This window comes from Myotis yumanensis, unplaced genomic scaffold (genome assembly GCF_028538775.1).
Source record: "Myotis yumanensis isolate MYYU_CA2020_CCGP unplaced genomic scaffold, mMyoYum1.0.hap1 SCAF_15, whole genome shotgun sequence".
Classification (NCBI taxonomy): Eukaryota; Metazoa; Chordata; class Mammalia; order Chiroptera; family Vespertilionidae; genus Myotis; species Myotis yumanensis.
Window position 1 is genome coordinate 51,585,497 of NW_027223766.1, and position 22,271 is coordinate 51,607,767.

At 53.4% G+C, this 22,271-nt stretch overlaps 1 protein-coding gene across 5 annotated transcripts in view; it reads left to right on the forward strand.

Annotated features, from left to right (window-relative positions):
- Nucleotides 1-21,408, forward strand: part of KHDRBS3 (KH RNA binding domain containing, signal transduction associated 3) — an 88,474-nt gene extending 67,066 nt beyond the window's left edge. For 3 of the 5 annotated variants that reach the window (XM_070392387.1, XM_070392385.1, XM_070392388.1), the window contains 3 exons: nt 5,344-5,426; nt 17,547-17,605; nt 19,355-19,996. In XM_070392387.1, coding sequence (XP_070248488.1) covers nt 5,344-5,426; nt 17,547-17,605; nt 19,355-19,446 — 234 coding nt within the window. In that variant the 3' untranslated portion in view covers nt 19,447-19,996. Of the gene's footprint in view, nt 1-5,343; nt 5,427-17,546; nt 17,606-19,354; nt 19,997-20,907 lie in introns of those variants that run through there. The other 2 variants (XR_011468254.1, XM_070392389.1) reach the window with 1 other exon arrangement.
- The last annotated feature ends 863 nt before the right edge of the window (nt 21,409-22,271 follow it).

Here is a 22,271-nt window from a genome sequence, read left to right on the forward strand (position 1 = left end):
TCATTGATCAGACACTGCTGCATGCCTCTTTTTTTAAAAGTATGTTTTTACTGATTTTAGAGAGAGAGGGGAAGGGAGAGGGAGAGAGATAGAAGCATCAATGATGAGAGAGAATCATTGATCGGCTGCCTCCTGCACGCCCCACACTGGGGATTGAGCCTGTAACCCGGGCCTGTGCCCTGACCGGGAATTGAACCCTGACCTCCTGGTTCATAGGTCAACGCTCAACCCCTGAGCCACGCCAGCCGGGCCTGGGGCTCGGCAGGCTTTGCCCCTGGAGGCCTTGGGTCCAACAACCTGGTGAACATTCACCGCCAGTCCTTCTGGGCTCCGGGCGCTGCATGACTGCGGGGAGGAGGAGGCAGGACGGGGCCTGTCCCCAGGGGTGGGGAGGCCGTGCCCCTCGTTTCTGTGCAGTGACAGAGGCGGGTGCGTCAGGCCCACTGCGTGCTCAGCGGTGGCGGGAGACTGGTCTGTGGGGCTAAGATGTGACCGAAGAGGAGACTCACTTGAGCTCCATTTGACAAATTCCCCGCAGAGAGGGGCTGGCACAGACCTGCAGGGACCAGCAGGTGGCCTGGGTCTAATCGTTGCATTCGAGGCCCTGGACCCATGGCCGGAAATGAGGCTGGCGTGTGCCTGGGCCAGGTCTCAAGAGCGACGGTCCCTAGGGGAAGCCCTGGAAATGTGAGGAACTGCACAAAGATTGCAAGTAAAGACAATCATCACCCTCTCAGCCCGCCGACGGGAGGAGTGCGTGCCATCCCAGGTTCTGGCGAGCCTCCGCAGGGAGACGCATGGGCCGCACTCACTCTGTAACTCCCCTTCTCTGCTGGGTTTGCACTTCCACTCAATTCTACATTAACTTGCAACACATCACGCATTCAGGATTTTTAAAATGTCTCCTCTAGCGCAGCTGGTGTGGCTCAGTGGTTGAGTGTTGACCCAGGCACCGAGAGGCCAGCGGTTCAATTCCAGGTCAGGGCACATGTCTGGGTTGCGAGCTCAGTCCCCAGTAGGGGGCGGGCAAGAAGCAGCCATTGGTGATGATTCTCTCTCATCGATATTTCCATCTCTCTCTTCCTTTTCCTTCCTCTTTCTAAAATCAATAAAACATTAAAAAATTTTTTCTAATCTAGCCTCAGAAAAACCTAAAGAGGAATTTCATAATGTCAAATTAAAAAAATAAGAAAAACAAAGAAGCAGTAGTTGGGAACACTGGAAGGTAAGAGCATTGGAAAAAAGAGGGGGTGCTAGTCCTTAGGCCCCCAAGTCCTCAAGGACCCCTGACGTTCAGAGGCTGGGACCCAGCCTGGCCACCCTCCCCTTCTCCCCCTAACTCTCTGCTGAACCCCTTGCTGGTGAAGGGCCCCCATTGTTACCAGCCGATGACCTCACCTCCTGCCTCGCAGTAAAATAGCAGACGATCAACAAGAACTCCTCTTTCCTCCTAGAAACGTAGGCCTGTATTTGCAGCCACGCACTCAGCGTTTCCTCCTCTCCTCCTGTCCAGTCTTTTCTCTGCTCCCCGGTGTTTTCCCAGTGTTGTCCATCGAACACATAACGCTGCTGATGGCGGGGGAGCACCCCCGGTCAACTCCACCCAGGAATTCAGTCGTCATGAGAGAAACCTTCTGAGAATTGCAAATGTAATCTTCTACAACCTCCCATGTAAACATAAGGAGTCAATAATTCAGTGACCTAACCAGTTTGAAAATTCACATAAGTCGCTCTTGTTGTGGTATCGGACGGAATCATTGAATAAGGGGTGAATGACATCACTGGGGTTAAAACAGTGTAGCACTGGACATGTTAGTGATTTAAGAAGGCTCCAGTCGTTTATAATTTTGAGTCCTTAAATAAGCACAGAAAGGGAAGTCTTCACTTGGCAAAGGCACGTTCTTCTCGAGCTGCTAGCGCCGCACCGGGGGAACCACTGGCTCCGCGTTTTGCCAAAACGGCCCAGCGCAGTGACGCGGCTGCGTGCCCGGCCTCCGGGTTCCCACTCGCGTTCCCGGACTCTTCCTGAAACACAGCGTGAGTCCTGCCGCTCAAACCCCAACCCGCACTCCTTACCTGGGTCACTCGGGCGTGGCTGCGGGTTCTCAGGGCCATTGGCTCTCTCTCCCAGGTGCGCCCTCCAGTGAACCCCAACAAGCCGTTTGCTCCCCTGGACGGGCAGGGCCCTCACATGCGTGTGCTCTGTCGTTTTGCATCTGCTGTTCTTTCTGCCTAACTTTTATTTTTAGTGAGTTTTCCTGGCACCTTTTGCTTTACTCTGCTTTGGAAACTAAGATCCATCATCAAGACTTCCGGTAGCCCAGCCAGTGTGCTCAGTGATGGAGCGTGGACCCTTGAACCGGGAGGTCATGATTCGATTCCCGGTCAGGCACAGGCCCGGGTTGCGGCTCGATCCCCAGTGTGGGGCGTGCAGGAGGCAGCCGATCAATGGTTCTCTCTCACCATTAATGTTTCTCTCTCTCTCCCTCTCCCTTCCTCTCTGAATCATTAAAAATATATTTAGAAAAGCGATGCGTACCAGGATTTACATTTTACAGGTAAAGAAACAGATTCCGATACGTGACTGAGCCGGCCTGAAATCGATTCTGTCTGATATTAGGATGGCTGTGGTAGTTCTCTTTTGATTGGTATTTCTATGGCATGTCTTTCTCCATCCTTCTTCTTTCAGTGTATTTTTACCTTTGAATCTAATGTGTATCTGTTGTAGACAGCACGTGGTTGGATTATGTTTTTTAACAAGATGCCAAGTTCTGCCTTTAAATTGATGCATTCAGTCCATTTATATTTCTTGTGGTTACTGATAAGGTAGGATTTACATCTGCCATTTTGCTACTTGTTTTCTAACATCTTTTTTTGTATCTTACTACCCCCTTTTGTGCCAAATAGATATTTTTTTCGGTACCATTTTAACTCATTGTCATTTATTTTTCTAGCTTTTATTTAAATATTTTAAATTATTTTCTTATTTTGTCCTAGAGATTGAAACTTATACATTAACTTATATTAGTCTTTTCCAAATTTATACCAACTTAATTGCAAACGTACACAAATTTTTTTCTTCTCTACGGGTCCATTCTCACCCGCACCTTTGTGTTGTTGCTCTCCTACAAATTATAGCCTCCTCCATGGTGTGCTCACCAGCACAGATTTCTGATGATGTCTTCATGCAGTTGTCTTTTAAATAAAATAGGGGGGGAAAGTTACAACAGAAAATATATTTCTTCTGTCTTTTATATTTACCTAAGTAGCTACCAATGTTAATTTTTTATCTGGATTCAAAATACTGCCTAACAACCTCTCACTGACCCGGAGCACTCCTTTTTGTATTTCCTATAGAGCATATCTCCTGTCGATGCAGTCTCTCAGTTTTTGTTTACCTGGAAATATCGTACTTTTTTCATTTTTTTTTTTTTTTTTTTGCAGGCTAGTTTTGCTGGATGTAGAATTCTTAGTTGACAGTCTTTTTATTTGGTACTTGGCAATGAGAATCTCATTGTCTTACGGCCTCCATGGTTTCTCTTGAGAAACCAGCTTTTGATCTTATTGTAGATCGCTTGCACGTGAAAAGTGGCTTCTCTCTCACTGACTTTCTCTCTTTGTCTTTCAATATGTTGAAGATAATATTCTAGGTGTGGGCCTTTTTGAATTTATCCTACTTGGAATTTGTGGAGACTCTGGGATGTACAGATTAGAGATTTTTAAAAAAAAATCAAATTTGGGAAATTTTAAGCCATTATTTCTTCAAATAATCTTCCTGCTCTTTCCTCTCCTCACCTTCTAGGTATCTCATTACACAGGTCTCTGAGACACTTTACGTTCTCCATTCCCTTGTTTTTCCTTCTTCCTCAGACTGGACAGTCTCAATTAATCTATCCGTAGGTTCACTGATTCTTTCTTCTGTCTAGTCTCATCTGCTGTTGAACCCCTCTGGTGAAATTTTAGTGTTAGTTATTGTGCTTTTCATTTCAATAGTTTCTTCAGATTTTCAAAAACTATTTTCTGTATTTATATTAATATTTTCTCTTTGGGGAGGCATTGTTCTCATATTTCTTTAGCTCTTTAGACCCAGGTTATCCTTTAGTTCCTTAAATATATTTCAAATAACGGATTTAAAGTCTTTCCCTAGTAATTCCAATGTCAACTTTCTCAAGGACACTTGCTATTGTTTGTTTATTTTCTTGTGCATGGATGATACTTAAATTTCCTTTGCATCATCACATATTTTTTAAATTTAAAACTGGACATGTAATGTGTCAACTGTGGAAATAAAGTTCTCCTTCTTCCTCGGAATTTCTTTTTATTTTGGTTTAGTGACTTTTCCAAATGTTATCAAGTCTGTATATATCATGTGTTGCCACTGAAGTGTCTCCCCTGTATTACCTTCGTGACCACCCAATGACTGGACAGATACTTTACCGAATGCCTGGCAGCTGAGTCCCTCGTGTTTGCCAGGAGCCTCTGGGTGCCTGTTGGAGCATGTCTTCCACACCCACCCAGCCAACTTCCAACTGACTCTGCCTTGGCTCCGCCTTTCCTTCCCGTACTGAACCTCACGGTCAGCCCAAGGAGAAAGCTCAGGGCCTGCTCAGATCTCCTGGGCATGTACTTGTCACTGCATGCACATCGTCGTCTAGACGCCCAGAAACAGATCAGAGTTCAGAGCCCATGTGGACACCTGTTCCCGACTGTTTCCTGTTCGCCTATTGTTTGCTCCAGTTTTTTCTCCACCACCACAGGCAGCAGAAACCTTAAATAATGGCCTCTTGATTATTTTCTTCAAACAGCCCCTGGAGAAAAGGGTATTTTCATGGGATGAGCTCCAAGTCATGTCACATAAAGGCATCCCTCTGGGAATGGGGCTCTGATACAGCCCCACCCTGCCGCGCCCCCTCCATTGGCCTCCAGCCTCCTGGTTTCCATAGTGATTGTGGCTGTTGGATGTTAAGGTCCCCACAGAGCTGGGAGAGAGGGGTGGGGAGAGGAGAAGTTAAAATATGACAAAGCTCACTGTTTATACCCAAGATGGAGCCTTTTAAAAAACATATATTATGCTCCCTAGATCTCTGCAGGCCTTTGGTTAATTCCCAGAGGTGTGCAAATGTGGATTCTGACCATTTTTGCCAGTTCCTCTTGGTTTTGCTTTTCGCTTTTGGAGGTTTTACCACATCATCTCCAGTGATGTCCCTGTTACATTTTTCTTTACACTCTAAGTAGATAGATTGCTCAATGCTGGCCGGATGAAGGAAGACGCACTGCAAGCAGAATGCCGCACTCTAACCAGACACCCTCTGACCGTCTCTGTCCTCCTCCCGTCTGTTTCAGGACTATGACGATGGCTATGGCACCACGTATGACGAGCAGAACTACGATTCCTACGATAACAGCTATAGCGCCCCGGCCCAGAGGTAAGAGCCGCCTCTGGGACCCCGTCACCGACACTGCCCTCCCCGCGTCTGCTCTGGGGGAAGGATGGGGATGGCCGTCCCGGGAGGGTAGTCTGACTCGGCTGCTCTGCATGGTGTTTGGTTTAAATGCAGCATCACTGTCTGTCTACCAACCAGCATGTCTACCTCCTCTGCAACCTACTGTAGCTTTAAAGCAATGTGGTTTGGGCCCGGTTGGTGTGGCTCAGTGGTTGGGTGTTGACCTAGGAACCAGGAGGTCACAGTTCGATTGCCGGTCAGGTCACATGTCCGGGTTGGGGGCTCCATCCCCAGGATGGGGCATGCAGGAGGCAGCCGATTGTTGATTCTCTCTCATCATTGATGTTCCTATCTCCCTCTCCCTCTCCCTTCCTCTCTGAAGTCAATAAAAAAATATTTCTTTTAAAAAAGGCAATGCGGCGTGGGAGATAAAAATTGAAATTTTATTCGCTCTGAGAATTTAACCGCTTAGCATATTCTGAGGAGGAACAGTGTCTGTGGAGTCTGGTTACTCAAGTCCTGAGGCCCCAGATCACATGAGAAACATGTCAGCACCCTGCACTGTCCGTGCCTGGGGAGGGAGCACGAGGTTTGGTTTGTATTCACAGAACCTTTCCATTTCGCAGCAGACGCCTTCCGGTCTCTAAGCATCTCAGGTTCCTGGTAATAATGAGTGGGTTTCCATTCGTTTTCTGAAGAAGTGTTTATTCAGAAATACATGTTATTGAAGGCAAGAAAAAGCTTTCAAATGTCCTCTTCTGATGGTATACCTGGTTGTTCATTGATATTTGAAATCAGTGTTTATTCTGTTCAGAATGTTTTCCTAAATGCCAGGAAACCTCTCGCTTTATATTTGAAATTCTAAGTGGAGAATAAAGGCAGACAAACACAGAAGAAAGCATTGGCGCTGTGAAGCATTGACACTAGGGACCACGTGGTCATTCTGATGGAGCATAAATTCACTTTTGAGCTCAGATGGGTTACCAGGCAAGGTCGTACTTGTTCATCCTGATCCCGAGGCTGACGGTGATTTAAAAGTGTATTTTCTTCTTGCTCTTGCCAAGTTTTCTTCTTATATAATTTGTAAGAGTTAAGTAGCCTTTAGACTTTGTCAGCTGGTCCTTTTATTTAGTGGAAGCCTCACCCGGCTGGCGTGGCTCAGTGGTTGAGCATCGACCTATGAACCAGGAGGTCACAGTTCGATTCCCTGTCGAGGCACATGCCCAGGTTGTGGGTTCCATCCCCGGTGCGGGGTGGGCAGGAGGCAGCCGATCAATGATTCTCTCTCATCGATGTCTCTCTCTCTCTCTCTCCCTCTCCCTTCCTCTCTCAAATCAATAGAAATATATTAATTTAAAAAATAGGTTCATTTAGTGGCAGCCTGGTGCACGGTGTCTGTGTCCTTGAGGTCGTTAGCACACTGCGTGCTGGCTGGCACCGGTGACTTCTGGGTAAGAGCTTACACAGATATCTCACTGAAGGCCCAGCAGCTTTATGAAGGGTGTGGGGCTGTGTCGACAAAGAAAGGGGACACAGGGTATATAAATAAGCCCTCAGGTCAGTAGGTCAACTCACCAGATGCAGAAAGAATTAGGGAGCGTCAACTCCTACTCAGCCTTTCAAATGTTCTGTTCTGTGTATGAGATAGAACTGGTTAGTATTATAGGACACATGTCACACATGCACAGTGACAGTTACCAGCTCACCCACAGCCTTCTGTCTGAGGCCCAGACACGCGTGGGGCCAAGGCTCGCTCTGGAGCACACCTGTGCCTTTCCTGCCCTCTCCCCTCCCCCAGGCCTACACTAGACTTGCTTTCTCTCCCGAGCTCCCGGGGCCCTTCTTCTGCCGCTGTAACCTGGGTCCTGTGCCCATGCAGCCCAGTTGGCTCACTTTTCCACGGCTCACTTCTCCTACCTCTGTGTCCAAATGAACGTTTACTTGTACCACAAAAAGCTGTGGGCCCGCGCCATAGAGGTGGGGAGTCTGCAGACCTGCGCTTTGGTCCCGCTTTATCGCTGACTGCGGGGGTGGCCTTGGGCAGTGGCTTCGCCTCTGAAAGCCCCAGCTCGTGGGCGGTGCGACTTAGTTCTGTGCTCGAGGTTGAATGAGACAGGCAAGGCCACAGCCCCTGCCAGGCAGGTGGAGGTCGTCTCTGCGTGGGGACGAGCAGGTAGGAGCGACCTTCGCCCTCACAGACCCGCGCCGCCGGGCCCCGAGCCCTCACAGAAGTCATACTTTCTTCCCCAGAAAGCCCTTTGGAAAGGTATTCGTTTCACTCTAAGCCGAGTGGAATTAATTTTCCTTTGCTGTCTTATTTGTAACCCTGATGACAATCACCGTTCGCTGTGTGGCGGCTCCAGTTCCTACAACGCTGGGCTGAAGGCTGAAAACGGGCTCAGAGAGTGGGGTTCAGGGGCGCCCATCACTCGGAAAAGGTAGCGGAGGGCGAAGGCATGTCGGTGAGCTTGGCTCTCTGTATATCGAGTCATTACGTTCCCACTTATACACAACAACCACGTCACTCTGTCTGTAAATCGGATCCTGTTTACACTTATGGACTTCTGAAGAGTGTAAGTTCTCCGAGGGGATATTTGATTCCTCTAGTGATCACAAAGAAAGTGGAACAAAAGGGTTTCACACACGTGCTCACCCCGCCCGCCCTCCCCCCCCCACACACACCCGGGATGAGCATGTGCCAAGGGCATAGTGTCTGGACGGGGTCACGCTGACAAGCTGATTTACCCACCGCACAGTGTGGTTTGACCGTACTTTCAAGTACATACTTCATTTTCGTCCTCCAAAATCGCTGTGATTTTCATGAAAACACTTCACATGGCTGAAGAAAGGGAATTAGGAGTAAGAGCTGCCGTTCTGGAGAACCTGTCCAGCCCCCCCCCCCCCCCCCCCCCCCGGCGGCCTGCGTCCTCTCGTAGAGGATCTCGTGTTGGCATCGAGGCCCTGCACGCCGGTGCCCCTCGGGGGAGCTGAGGGTGCGGTGTCTCCAGGGTCACAGCCGAAGGGCCCCGGAGCGAGGCTCTGTGGGACCCCAGACACCGTGCCCCAGGGAGGAGACGGCCTCAGTGTGAAGCCACTGGCTTTCGCGACAGACACGGCCAGAGCCCTCGGCCCGCCAGGCAGGGACGGAGGGCACACATCCCCTCTGGTCTAAACGTTAACCTTCAAGCTGGGATCTCATCCCCGTTTTCCTCTCGGGAAGACAGGTACAGAGAGGCTGGATCGGTGCCCGCGTTGCCCGCCATGGCTCCGTTGACTTCGCGCCGCCGTGTTTCAGCGGGCACGCGTGCCGCGGTGTTCCGTGACGCGGTTCCAGGTGGTGCCAGGCCGGCTTGGGCGGTGTCGGTGATTCGGCGTTAACGTGATTGGGAACGTGTAATGAGCACACGGAGCACTTGTTGTTGGGACTGTTGTTGCTGTAACTCAGTTACGACAGATTGAAGTGGAAATGCAGTCAGCGTGGAGAGTCCTGGAGTCGGCAGCAGGAAGGTGGTGAGCGGCGGGGGAGGGGGGTGGTCCCCCAGCCTGACGTCTGGCCGCGCTGGGCTCACATCCGCTCCCCTCGGTCCTGGGTCGCCTGCTGGGGCCAGCTTGATCCAGGGACTGGGAACCAGGACTGGGCCCCACCCTCCGTGTCAGAGCCCCCCCCCCCCCCCCCCCCCGCCGCCCCAAGCTGGCCCTCCACTCGACCGGAAATAACGCAGGGCCTTTCACAGCTTCACCGGGAAACTCCTCAGACTCCAGCTAGCAAGGGAGAAACACGTTTCTAAACGTTTCGTTCCGTTAGCAAACTTAGAAAAAATAAAAATCCTATTGGGCACTTTCGAGGCAGCAGGTGTCCGTTACGCAGCAGGAGTTCAGCAAACCTGTAAGTGAGGTCTCGTGTCCTGGGTGCCACAACCCTGGGAGGCAGGCAACTATTACTACCCGATTCACAGATGAGGAGACTGAGGCACAGAGGCTGAGGCCCGTGGGGAGGAAGTGCCGCAGCCCCACGTGGACCCGGCTCGGGGCGGGCCGCCCGGCTCTGGGCGGGATCGCCCTCAGTGTGACTGGTGACCATGACCTCCAGGGTCGCTTCTGTTCTCTGAGGAAGACCCTCGTGCGTGGCATCCAAACAAGAAGCACTGAAGACAATTGCACGTGCCACTCAGATCCCCGTCTGTGGGGTAGGAGTCACCGAAGGTCTCTCGGGGGTGTGCAGACCCTGGAACCCGGGGGGCGTGGGCGGGAGAGCGTGGGTTTGGGGAGCGATGTTTACACTGACGTCGGCGTGCCCACTGCGATGCCCAGGGTCCAGTCAGCCCTCATTCCCGCCTCTCAGCCGAGAAGCTGCAGTAAGTCAGGTGAGACCGCGTTTCCCCTCCGGCTGGTGACCCTGAAGGGAACTGGCCGGCGTCCATCGCGGGCCTGGCACGCGCTCGTAGCCCGTGACCCGGTGTCTGTGCGGTCAGAGCCCGGCTCACTGCACGGAGCGCGTCTGCAGGGGGAACGGAGAGGGAAGGGCGGTTTCCGGCAGGTCCTGGGGCAGACAAGGCAGAGGCAGGGGGGAAACGTCCGCACGGCTGCGGGCCCAGGCAGCACCCCGAGGAGGCAGGCCCCGTGGAGGCCGAGTGGACACAGCTGCGAGATGGGGTGCGCCGAGGGGTCCCCGCTCTGCCCTTGCCAGCAAGGCAGCTGCGCCGGGTCCTGTGACCTGCACTTCGGTCCCGTCGGTGAAAGGGGCGGTGGGTGCGGTGGCCATCTCCCAGGCTGTGGTCAGGCTGTGGGCGTGAGCGTCTGGACTGTGGCCAGTGCTTCCTGGCGCGGTGCCTGCTGCCAGGAGCCACCATTCGAGCTGTGGTCCTGCCCGTGGAGCCCGGGGCAGAGCGTCTCCGAGGCGGCACTTGTGAGTTTGGAAAGATGGGAAGGCGCCCCCGCCCCGTCAGAGCGGCTCCGGGGGCCGTCGGGCAGCAGGACCGAGTGACGGAAGGCGACTTGACTCTGGGTGGTGGGCACACGGCGGTACCTTTTTAAAAATCATGTTTTGCCAGAAAATAAGTTAGAAAAATGGATCCGTTCCCTTGTGCTTCTTCATGGGAGATCTTACCCTACATGTTGGTGTTTCTGAGGAATGAATTTGGTGTTGAAGTGAGCAGCCCCCATAGAAATCCCGAAGCTGGAGTTGAAAAGCAGGTCTCCCTTTGCCTTTGAATCCAGCTCTGCCACTCGCGGTGTGACCTTGAGCACGCCAAGGGCACACCTCAGGGAACCTCGCGTTGAACTGATAGGGGTGAGCGGACAGAACAGGACTTACCTTCCTGAAAATTAAATAAAACGCTGACATAGTGGAGCACGGCGCACAGAAGGGAACTGCTCCTGTGTTTTTGTGAGACGTGTCTCGCTAAAGGGACGGTCTGCGCTCTTCTGAGCACAACAGGTTAAAGCCGAGCCAGCATTCTGGGCCAAATGCTGCTTCTTTAGAAGGAACTTCGCTTTAATAAGATTGATAACAGCTGTCCTTGAATAAGAGCTTAATCATGTAGCACGTTATCTTATTTAAATCGCACAACAATCGTATACGAGATTTATTTTTAAAAGTGTTTTACAGGAAATTGAGTTAACGTAGCCTAAGCTTACACACAGTTACGTGCGGGAGCCTAGGTTCTGACAATACGTTTGTTTGACTCCAAAGCCCGATCCTTCACTATGGATTCTCTACTGTCTTCCACACTGATCGCAGGAAGATGAGAAACCTGCTTAAAAAATGACACAGCGACCGTGTAAGGAAAGTACATGCAGGGACGCCCAGCTCAGCCTCGTGCGCGGCTGTGAAACACCCCCGGGCCGCGAGGCGCTGCCCGAGAGGCAGGCGTGTGAGGGGAGACGGGGACAGAGCGACCTGGAGGCTCTTGTCAACAAAGCTCTTTGTTCTTTTCCCTTTTCTTAGAATCTCATCAGAATCCAGTGTTTTTAAAAATTACATAGAACCTCCTGCAACCTTTTTAAAAATTGATTTGAGAGCGGAGGGGGGAGGGAGGGAGAGAAACACTGATGAGCTGCTTCCTGCAGGCACCTCCGCAGGGGATGGGACCTGCACCTGGGCGTGTGCCCTGACCGGGAATCGAACCCGCCCCTTTCTGATGTCTGGGGTGACGCCCCAACCACCCGAGCCATACTGGCCAGGGCCCATCTGCAGCCTTTGAGAGCAAGGAACTACAGAGAAACCATTAAAGTAAGGAGCCCTCGTTGGATATTTCTGCATCAGAAAACGAGAGATACTCAGCCCCTCATTGCAGAAGGCAGCGCTCTGTCTTCCCGGACCGGGAGGAGCTCTGAAATAACTATAAATCCAGACGTCGGAGGCTGGCTTCCTCTCCTGTAGGGCTGTCAGCAGCTGCAGGGGGGCAGGCGCCTCCTTCCTGTGTCGCAGGCTCGGGTTGGCTATTGCAGGTCCCGCCGCCAAGTTGGGGTTCAGGCAGGAAGCAGGGAGCCGAGATGCAAGCCTTTACCTCCTGGTGGTCGGCCTCTGCCTGGAAACTTCTGGAAGCTTACTCCCTGGGTTTGCCTCTCTCTCTCTGGCGGCCTCGCCTGCGGAAGTGGCTGCGATGAGCGTTTGGGGTTGATGCGTTGTCACTGGCACCCGGTTGGTCGCACAGGAGCCTCTGGGTAAGAAAGGGGGAAAGTGCGGCCGATGCAGCGACAGTGCATCTTCCCTGGTGGCGAACGTCAGGGCGTGTTTCCATTTAGGTTTCCCCTTTTTCTGAGCTATCCCGTACACACAGCAGAGAGCATGCACTCACCCCCATCTGAAGAGGGTAGTTGGGGGGATGTTCGCCTGGGTGCGCACCCGGGTAACCAGAGGACGGTCCCCGCACCCCACAGGCCCTGGGGCATTGTCTTTGGACGATGGGATCCCTTACAACCATCTCGTCTGGTCTCCCTCAGTTACCTGGGTGTTTGAAAAAGTACACAGACATATTTCCCGTTATTCCGAAAACGTCGGGATCGGTAGTTAAATTGGATCCGTGGTGTGGAGAGAAGCTACACTTGGAAGTCAGGGCAACTGGCCTTTCTCCTGCCGCCGTGACATCCTGGCCATGCAGAGAAGTCACTGTCTTGTGATTGGCTACTTCCTCTTTGTGACCAGATCACATGTCACCCTTTTACCCCCCAGAATTAGTGAGGGCCACAGAGTCCTTCCGTGGATATGGCTGCTGCCTGTTAACCATGTTCCATATTCAGACTTCAAACAGGAATGTTTAAAGGTATTTATTCATCATGAAATATATAACAATAATCAACCCATTGCATGCTAACAGAATAATAAAATTACATACATCTCTCTTATATTTTTGCAAATCTCTTTATTGTCTGGCTGAAGAGAAGCCAGCTGGGTTCTCCCATCAGCTTCTGTGCTCCGTCCGGGGGGGCTCCCTCGTGTTGGGGGGAGAAGCTGGATGACAGATGCGTGCGCGGTTGGAAAAGGGAAGAGTGTTCGCTCGCCGTCCACAGGAGGGTGGCTGTTCTTTGATGCTGCACCCAAAGGCGGAGGCGGCAGTGCCTCAAGGTGAGCTGTGGGCGGGAAGCCCTGTCCGCAGACTCTCCCGACTCTGAGAGCTCGGGGACCTTGGCCTACCTCCCCCGCCATGCTGGAGTCTGTCACATCCCTACGGGTCCTTGGAGAAAACTGGTCCGCCGAGCCGGGCATCCTTTTCCACGCTGCGATGCGTCTCATTATGTCACATGAAAAAGTTGGATTTTATATCATCACCGCCAGGCTCAGCAGAGAGGCCGTCCAGTGTCGACTCGCCGCAGTTTCCTGCGTCAAACGCTGGTGCTCGCAGTTTCTGGTTCCTGCTGGGAAGCGTGGGTTTTGTCGATGGAAACACATGGTCTGTTGTTTTCCTCCCAGCGACGGGCTCACGTCTTTCATTGTTGAGAAACCGCCTGCCCGGGAGCTAAGTCTGAAGAGCCACGGTTCGTGGCCACTCCTCTCCTGGAACAAGGATGCCCGTCCGCATCGCAGGGCTGGGCACCGCCCCGGCCTCCTGGGTCCCGCTCTGGAACGGCCCTCGGGCCTCCGCACTTGGTCGCCCAGGAGAGCTGAAAGGTGTTGCTCCAGAGCTGAGATTTAGTAACAGGAATCATTTTTACAACTCGATCAAGGCCATTGAACACTGCAGCTGCCTGACAAAACCAGCAGCCACACACTACGCTGGTGCAGTGCCAGCACCGCCGTGGTCATGCCGAAGTCCCAGCAGTTCCCCCCACAGCAGGTGCCATGTCTGCGCCGGGAAAAAGGCGGACGTCTTAGCTCAGCTGGGGGAGCAGCCCCCGGTCGGCGAGGGAACAAGCCCCGCTGCAGCGGGACCCGGGCCGCACAGCACTGGGCTGGGGTCTAACCCGCCCGAGTCGGAAACGTCCTCTTCCGTGTTGCCTGGGGAAGAGTTACTACACGTCACGGAAGAACCACCGGGCGAGTGAGACGCGTGGACGACCGCTGGGAGTGTCAGCCAGCCCCCCCGCAGGAGCCCCGTCCTCCCGCCGTCCATGCTAATGGGACCCGGGAGTGGCCCCGAGTTGCGTTTTAAATGGCCCTTCTCACTCACTCCACTTTATCTATAAAAATTAACGGTCCTATGAGGATTAAAGGCCCCGAGTCGAAAGCCGGGCTGGAGCTGTTATCTGGGTTATGGCCCTCCATTTCTCCTGTCACATAGTAAGAATTTATTAACCGTTTGCTCGAATATTCATTTTTATCATAATGATTACAGATAAGATTTTCCTGGAAGGAATGGGCCAGAATCATCAGGAAAAATGCCAGCCTTTTTACGAGAAATTCACCCGGCACAGAAATGACTGGTTCAACTTCTGGAGGACGCACCGCCCCTCCCGCCCCAAAGAGCTGTCCCGGCATCGCAGCGAAGCGTGAGGACCGCAGGCTCTTCGTGGAGACGGGCCGCGTTTCCGGTCCCTGGGGGCACAGTGGCCTCTCCTTTCCCTCTTTGTTTTGGAACGAACGCTGCTGTCGGACTGACCCCTGGATAGGCAGGTCTGGGTAGACGTGGTTCCATCTTCTGACCTCCTTGTCTTCCCTGGAAAAGGAAACAGTATGAGGCCTTGAGGTGACGCATTGTGAGCTAAAAAGGACTTAACATAGAAAGGGAGATGGGTCAAGAGGATGGGACGTCTGCCTCACCCACCCCCACGGGCCCCACCGGGTGGCTCAGTGGTTGAGCGTCGGCCCGTGAACCATAGAGATTGCTAGTTCAATTCTCGGTCAGGGCACATGCCCGGGTGGCGGGCTCCATCCCCAGTGTGGGGCGTGCAGGAGGCAGCGATCAGTGATGTTCCTCTCTCATGGCCGTTCCTCTCTCTTTCTCCCTCTCCCTTCCTCTCTCTCTCTCAAATCAATAAAAACATATTTTTAAAAATTCCATGAAGTGTCAGAAAAAGGTTATGAAAGATTCCTAAGAGGAAGCGAATGAAAGCAGATCTACGAAAAAACAAAACGGAGCAAACCCCGCGGGGGAGAGGGGTTCTGTACCGTCCAGGAGAGGGGGCAGGACAGCCCCTAACCGACAGCTGTGAACTGGGGCCCGCGGAGGCTGGGCCGCTCTTCCTGCAGCCTCGGACCCACTAGCGTTCAGTGGGCCCACTCGCGCTCAGCGGTGTTTGACCCCAGGTTAGAGCGGTAAGGGCACAAAGCCAAACCTCACACATTCTCACCCGCGGGGGGCCCCGGGGCCCAAACACAGGACACGTTACTTGCCCACCCGCCCACCGGTATACACTCTCCCTGTCCCCGGCCCCAGAAGAAGCGACTCGAAACAGGGCTTTCATCCCCAAATGCAACAATGAGCACACGGCCGAAATGTCGGAAGAATCTGGGAGCAGACTGGAGAACCACCCCTGGGGAGGACAGAGCTGCCAGGAGGGGAGGCGGCCACGGACCAAGGCGGTGCATCCCCGGTGGGTGAGAAGACGGCATCCACGAGGCCAGCCAGGCGAGGGGTTGGGAGTTCACCCGCGGGTGAGGCGGAGGCGGCGGCTCCATGGGCCCGGAGCCGCGGGTGCGGCAGGAACACTGAGGCCCAGGCGGACGGCATCCCAGCTGGGGCAGCAGAGAGAGTGACCGGGAGGAGAGAGACTCTCTACAAAGAACAAAAAAATCGAGACGTGGAAGAAAAACACAAGTTATCGTGCACATCGGGACAGGGAGGAGCCCAGCGCGTTAGCGAAGGGCACTGGGCTTGCTGGTTGAGGGTGCACTGCAGCCTCCTCGGCTACAGGGGACGGGGGTGGGGAGTGGGGGGTGGGGGGGCAGCAGGCGTGGGGCGGGCAGGCTGTCAGGCACAGGCTCGGGCCCGCACTTGCCCGTGTGACCCTCAGCCTTTTGGGAGCCTGCGGAGAGAGCGCCAGGGACTGTGAAGTAGAAACTGCAGAAGCTTAAAGAGGTTGTGGGGGGACGGGGAGACGCATGGGTACAAACCAGGAGTCCTTCCTGGCCCCGTTCACAGAGACTGGTGATCGGGCAGGCGGGGCCTTGGCCTGGTTTTGAACCCTGTGGAGGGAGGGAGGAGGCCCAGGGAGGGAGGCGTGGACAGTCTCGGGGTCACCGTCTGCTCCGTAGCCCTGGTTTCCTCCAGTTCTGGGCGTATTTCCTGACTCTGATGGGGGACCCGGGACCCCTGGGAGAGCCAGGAATTATGCTGAACGTGTAGACTTCCGGACCCCGGACATGGGACGGGAGGGGGGAACGCGGAGAAGGGCAGGAGACTCGGCCTCGCGTGGCAAGAAGCCCGCTCTTGACCTGTGGAGGGGGGGCGCCCTCGACCTCGAGATGGAGTGGGCTGCATGCGGCCTGCTGCGTTTTCTTGCCCAGTGTCGGTATTAAAAGCTGCGAACCTGGATGAGGAGATGGTGGTGTTTCCCCTTTGCCACGGCTCGGTCTTCAGCGTGCCCTTGGGAAATAGGACACGTCCTTGGTTACCAGGCCCTGAGGTCCCCGGAATGAAAGCTGGGGAAGCCGTCCCGAGGGGCTGACAGGCGTGAGGGGCGCAGCTGCTCCCAGCGCGTGGCGTGATGACAGTCTCGCAGCAAGTAATGAGAAGCCGGGTGAAACGATGGAAACGTCAGTTTAGAGTTTTCCCTTTGTCAGGACGGAGATTGTCTTATCAGCAAACCGCGGCTGGGCCACGTGACGCCCCCTACCCTCCCGCTCACGGGGGAGCAGTCCGCACCCGCTGTTGTAGGCTGAGCTGTGCCGGTGCCCTGACTGCTGGCTCCTTGTGTGAAGGAGACTGAGAAAGCGCCGCTCACAGCCCCAGGCGAGCAGCTCGGCCTGTCTCAGGGAAGGGTGGCCTTTTGAGATTGATGAAGAGGCTGCTCTCACCTTATCTGTGCAGCGAAGATAAGTTCCCAGGAAGCCAGGGTTGTGTCTGTCTCGGGCCATCAGGACGTGGCTTCTGGCCTTTGAAAAGAGGGCTCAGGTTCTCTTAATTTGGTGCTGAGTTTCTTTGTTTTTTAATGTTTGTTTTTTTTTAAATTGATTTTTAGAGAGGAAGGGAGAGGGAGAGAGGATAGAAACGTCAGTGATGAGAGAGAATCATCCATCGGCTGCCTCCTGCACGCCCCACATTGGGGACCAAGCCTGCGGCCTGGGCTTGAGCCCCGACCGGGAATCGAACCAGCGACCTCTTGGTTCCTGGGTCGACACACAACCACTGAGCCACGCCGGCCGGGCAAAGTGCTGAGTTTCTCAGAGGAACTGGCCAGTTGTGGTGCCGGGGGATAGAGGACGTCCCTGAGCTCACACAGCTGAGTCTGCTGGCGGGCGGGCGAGGCCCACGGAGGAAGGGAAGTCCTTGCTTCCGTCTGCAGGAGGCCTTCCTGCTGTGGCGAAGGTGTCGGCACATTTGTTCTGTATTCAGGTGGGGGGCCTTGGTCACCCTGAGGCCCGAGGCCTGCGTGTTAGGGGCTGTCTGTCGGCCAGCCGGTCCTTTAGGCTGTCTCTACGCGTGGACTGCTTCCCGGGGGTGATTTCCACCCACAGGGACTCTCCCGAGCTCACCTCTCCCCTGTTCTGTCTCCTTCCTGCAGCGGCGCTGATTACTACGACTACGGCCACGGGCTCAGCGACGAGACGTACGATTCCTACGGTGAGTGCGAGGCCACGGGAACCGTGGACAGAGGCCTGAGGGGAATTCAGACAGGAGGACGGTGCGCAGCCGCCAGCCCCTGCCTGTCTGTGTTCACATCCTGGGAGATGTAAAATCCAGCGAGGGGGGAGCCTCGCGGAGGACGGTGGGAAGGCAGATTCGCACTGGGGGGCGGGGGGGGGGGGGTTCTGTCTGGGTGATGCCCTGGGTTGGTTTCCTCCCTCATGGCCCAGCTGGCCACCCGGCCCCTGTTCGGATGGGCTTACAGGAGTGTCTCTGTTCTTGACAGGAAAGGGACATGAGACCATTTGGGGGGACAGCCCTGGAGTGACCCTCCCACCCATCCTGATAGTTCAATTCACCCCCAAGCCCCAGGCCTCTGAGCACCTCACAGAGGAGCCACTCTGTAGGGGTGACAGGACCCTGAGCCGGGGCGGAGGTGGGCGCTCTCGCCGGCTCCGGGGGAACCCAGGCCCCAGCCTCCGCAGGCGGAATGACAACCGGTTTAATCGAAAGAATTGGCGGCGGCTGCGTCATGATGGGCAGGGCTCGGGGCTCGGAGGACCGAGGCTGCAGTCACGGCTGTGCCCGGCCCCCGGGTGCACCTCAGGCTCTGGGTGGTGGATGTGCTGACGTCTGTGGACGCCCCTGCAAGGCCGTTTCCAGGCGTTTCCTGTTGAAGTGCCTTCCTCCCATCGCCCGCCCCCAGCCGCGATGACTGCACCTGGGATTTTCACTTTTTTATTTTTATGATTCGGAGCAGCCACTCGAGAGAAGCACGTTGGTCTGTTGAACGCCGTGCAGTTAGGTGGATGCAAGTTAGCGGGCGGGGGTGACGCTGATGCATGTTTGTGTCAAGCCTTTTCCTTGGCAGCTTTTTAAGTTGGTCTCGGGGCCAGGGGACATGGGATTGCTGGGGTGCAGGGGTCATGGCTTGCTGTCTAAGACCTGAGGTCTCGGAGGACCTGCGGCGGAAAGACGATGGGTGCCCTTGTCACTAATGGATTAGTGTCATGTGCGTTACATGTGGCGTTATGCCACTGACTTCCCTCACGGTCACGAAGTGTGACCTCGGTGAGACTTGCACCCAGCACGCGCTCACTCGGCCCTCCTCTGAGAGGACCCACGAAGGGCAGTGTGGCGTTCCTCCACCCTCGTCCGCCCTCTCCACGTTCCCCTCCAGTTGTTCCTTCTGCCTCCACATGTCTTCTATTTTTTAATTTTTGTTTTTTTAAAATGTTTTTGTTGATTTCAGAGAGAAGAAGAGAGAGAGAGAAGCATCAGTGATGAGAGAGAACCATTGATCGGCTGCCTCCTGCACACCCCCTACTGGGGACAGAGCCCCCAACCCGGGCCTGTGCCCTGACTGGGAATCGAACCGTGACTTCCTGGTTCAGAGGCGGACACTCAACCACTGAGCCGCGCCGGCCGAGCCAACTTCACAGATTTTTTTCCTGTGTTTTCTTTGTTAGAAAAAAATCTAAGCCACCCTTTCCCCAGAGGAAGGGTCCTGCGAAGTCGGTTGCCACGTAAGATACAAAAATCACATCTCTTCCCGCGCAGACTGTCTTGCACTGTGTTTGTCATTGTTTTCTCGGTGAATTCCCGTGGGTGTTTCTCTGGGTGCGTCAGGGCTGTGTCTCTGCAATATGACATCGCGGTAGGTTCAGGGCCAAGTTAGACCCTGCAGAACGAGGCCCGCGGGACCTGGCCGATGGTCTAATTGTGATCCGTCTATACTGGTTTCAGGGCAAGCGGAGTGGACTAACTCAAGACACAAGGCTCCCTCGGCGCGGACGGCGAAGGGCGTCTACCGAGACCAGCCATACGGCCGCTACTGATTGTACTGACTTTCTGATGTTGTGAAATAGCCCATCTCCACCCGTCCTGTAAACTGTTCAAAGTAATTTTTTTCTATGAACAATCCCCTTTTTAAAATAAATCAAAATGCCTAAAAATCTGAATGGATGGAACTTAAAACTACTTTGTGGAAACATCAACCTGGGAAGAAAGAGAAAAAAAATAAAAAAGACATGTAACATTTTGTTATTTCCAACCTGTATATGAAAAAAAAAAAAATAGGTCATCAAAAGGAAAAAAAACACACACAACTTTGATTAACTAGTGTTAAACAAAAAATAGGTTTACTAAACATGTTAATCCATCCTTTAACATACGCCTCACCTTTCATTTTAAAGGTTTCCATAGAGGTTAGTTATTTTATCTTTCAGCCATATGCCAGTTTTTTTTTTTCCCTCGCGTAAAAAGGGAAGCCAATTACAAGTGCAAATAATGTGGTATTCTTTTTGTAACTCCAGTCTTGAAATGTTCTGTAGTGTTAAGCAAACTTTCCTCTTGCTTGATACTAAATAAACTTTTGAAAGAAATGTTCCTGTGTGTGTGAGCGAACAGTTTCATGCTTTTCGGACTTAAAAAGGCCTTCCTAAATAGCTGTAAACAGGGAGAGCACTCGCTTAACGACGCTCCTCATAAAAGGGTCACGCTAAACATCGTACGACTTCCTTTAAAAACGGCATAAAACTAAACGCGCCATCCCAGAGCCACTCTCCGTAGACCTAAACGCTGCCTAAGAGTCCAGGGGGTGTCCGGACCAAAGCTTGCTTAAACGCTGGTTTTAAACGAACGCCTGAGTTGCGGGGGAAGGATGCGATCCGTTCTCATCTTGTCGAGCGTTTTCTCACTAGCGCCACTTTGGATTTTTTTATGAGAATTTTGGTGCCTTAATGCGCTCCTCGCCCCGTGCCGGAAGCCATAAAGCCCACGCTTTTAAAGACATTGACTAAATGGGGCCGCCCTCGCCAAGGCCAAGGATGTGTGTGGCCCTTAAACGGTCTTCATTGCCAAAGGTAAATAAACCAAATAAGGTCTTAATCTCACTTAAGTTATCTTTAATAGAACGACTAAAAACCAGGGAGCGTACGACGGAGGGAGTTGCCCTAGAAACCCCAGACGGGTTTCCAGCTCACCTAAATGCTCAGCTTAAAAAGTTTAATTCGTCTTAGTCATCTAAAAAGCCGCAGCTCAGCCAGTGTAATTGGGGCCAGTTATTCCCCTCTTAAACCAATGTAAAACCTCATAACTAGTTGTTTGTCATACATTCTTGGGTTAGTCACGGAGGGCACGACTTAACACTGACAACTATTTCATAAAGTTATTCTTTAATCTTTTGGCATAAGTTGTCTTTAAAATTGTAGCTTATGAAACATGAAAATTCAATTTTTTTAAAAAATTTCTTGAGGCCTCTCCTTCTCTTTGACTAAAAAGGTGTTTTCTCTTGTTAGGAGACATGGGCCGAGTTGCGAAGCCGAAGGAGGGCTGGGCCCCGGCGCCGAGCGGGTGAGCGTCTCCTGCCCGCGGCTGTGACGCGTCGGGAAGATGGCGGCCATTTCTCGCTCATCTAGTCGCACGGGCGGTGCCCCTGGCTGGCGTCTCTTACCAGCCCCGGCGGCGGCGGGTTAACTGGTCCCGTCAGAAATGAGGCTTCTGGAGACGAACAAGCCAGCCCAGCTCAGCTTTGTTTACACACTCAGTTACTCTCTCCAACAGAAATGGAACAGCCTAGCCCGGCCGGCGTGGCTCAGTGGTTGAGCCTCAACCCAGGAACCCCTGGGTCAGGGTTCGATTCCCGGTCAGGGCACAGGCCCGGGTTGCGGGCTCCATCCCCGGTGTGGGGCGTGCAGGAGGCAGCCGATCAGTGATTCTTTCTCATCATTGATGTTTCTATCTCCCTCCCTCCCTCTCCCTTCCTCTCTCTGCAGTCAATAAAAATATATTTAAAAATATATATGTACCTAGCCTAGTCAATAACATGCAAACATTTTCCAAATTATTAAGTGAAAGAGACCTGTGTGATATGATCGCAATTTTATTTTTTAAAAACTGTGTGTCCTCTCTATCTTCATAGGCAAGAAATTGCACAGAATGATGGGAATTTCTTACAGTCATCATCTTGGGCTTGTGGAAGTATGATTGTGTGTGTGTGTGTGTGTGTGTGTGTGTGTGATTTTCAATCCTTCCTGAAATTTGCAAAACAATCACTTTTATACGAATGTTACAAATTTTTAAACCTGGGTGTCTGGGAAGGGAGGTGGCATTCACGAGGCCTGGCTTTCCAGGAACATTCCCGAGGCAGACACTTGGGACCTTTTTAAAGTGTTCGTGTGTGGGCTCCGCCCCCTGCGCGGCCTCACTCTGGGGCAGCGCTGTGAGCATGAGGCCTGGCCCGGGTAGATGCTGTGGGATGAAGTGAGACCCGTTGCCGGAGGGACGTGTGACCTGGAAGGGGACCTACGACCTGACGCCGAGTCCTCCAGGTTGACCACAGATACTTGTTATGTGTGGGGCATCCCCGCCCTGTTTCCAGTCACCCCCAAACCAACGGAGGTGCGTCCTCCCAGGGTCGCCTGCAGGTTCTGCATAAGGAACGCTGGCTGCCTCTCACCCACCAATGACGCGGCAGGAAATGCCGCTGCGGGAGGACCTGCTGCCTGTGTCCCCGAGGCCCTCCCTTGGGGTCTGCTTGGGGGGAGCACAGGCTGTCGTGGAATCATGTCCCCTGAATCTCCAGAACCTGTGAGCGTGCTCCCCACACGGCAAAGCGGCTCTGCAGGGGTGACTCGGGCCTGGAGGGGAGGTCACCTGCCCC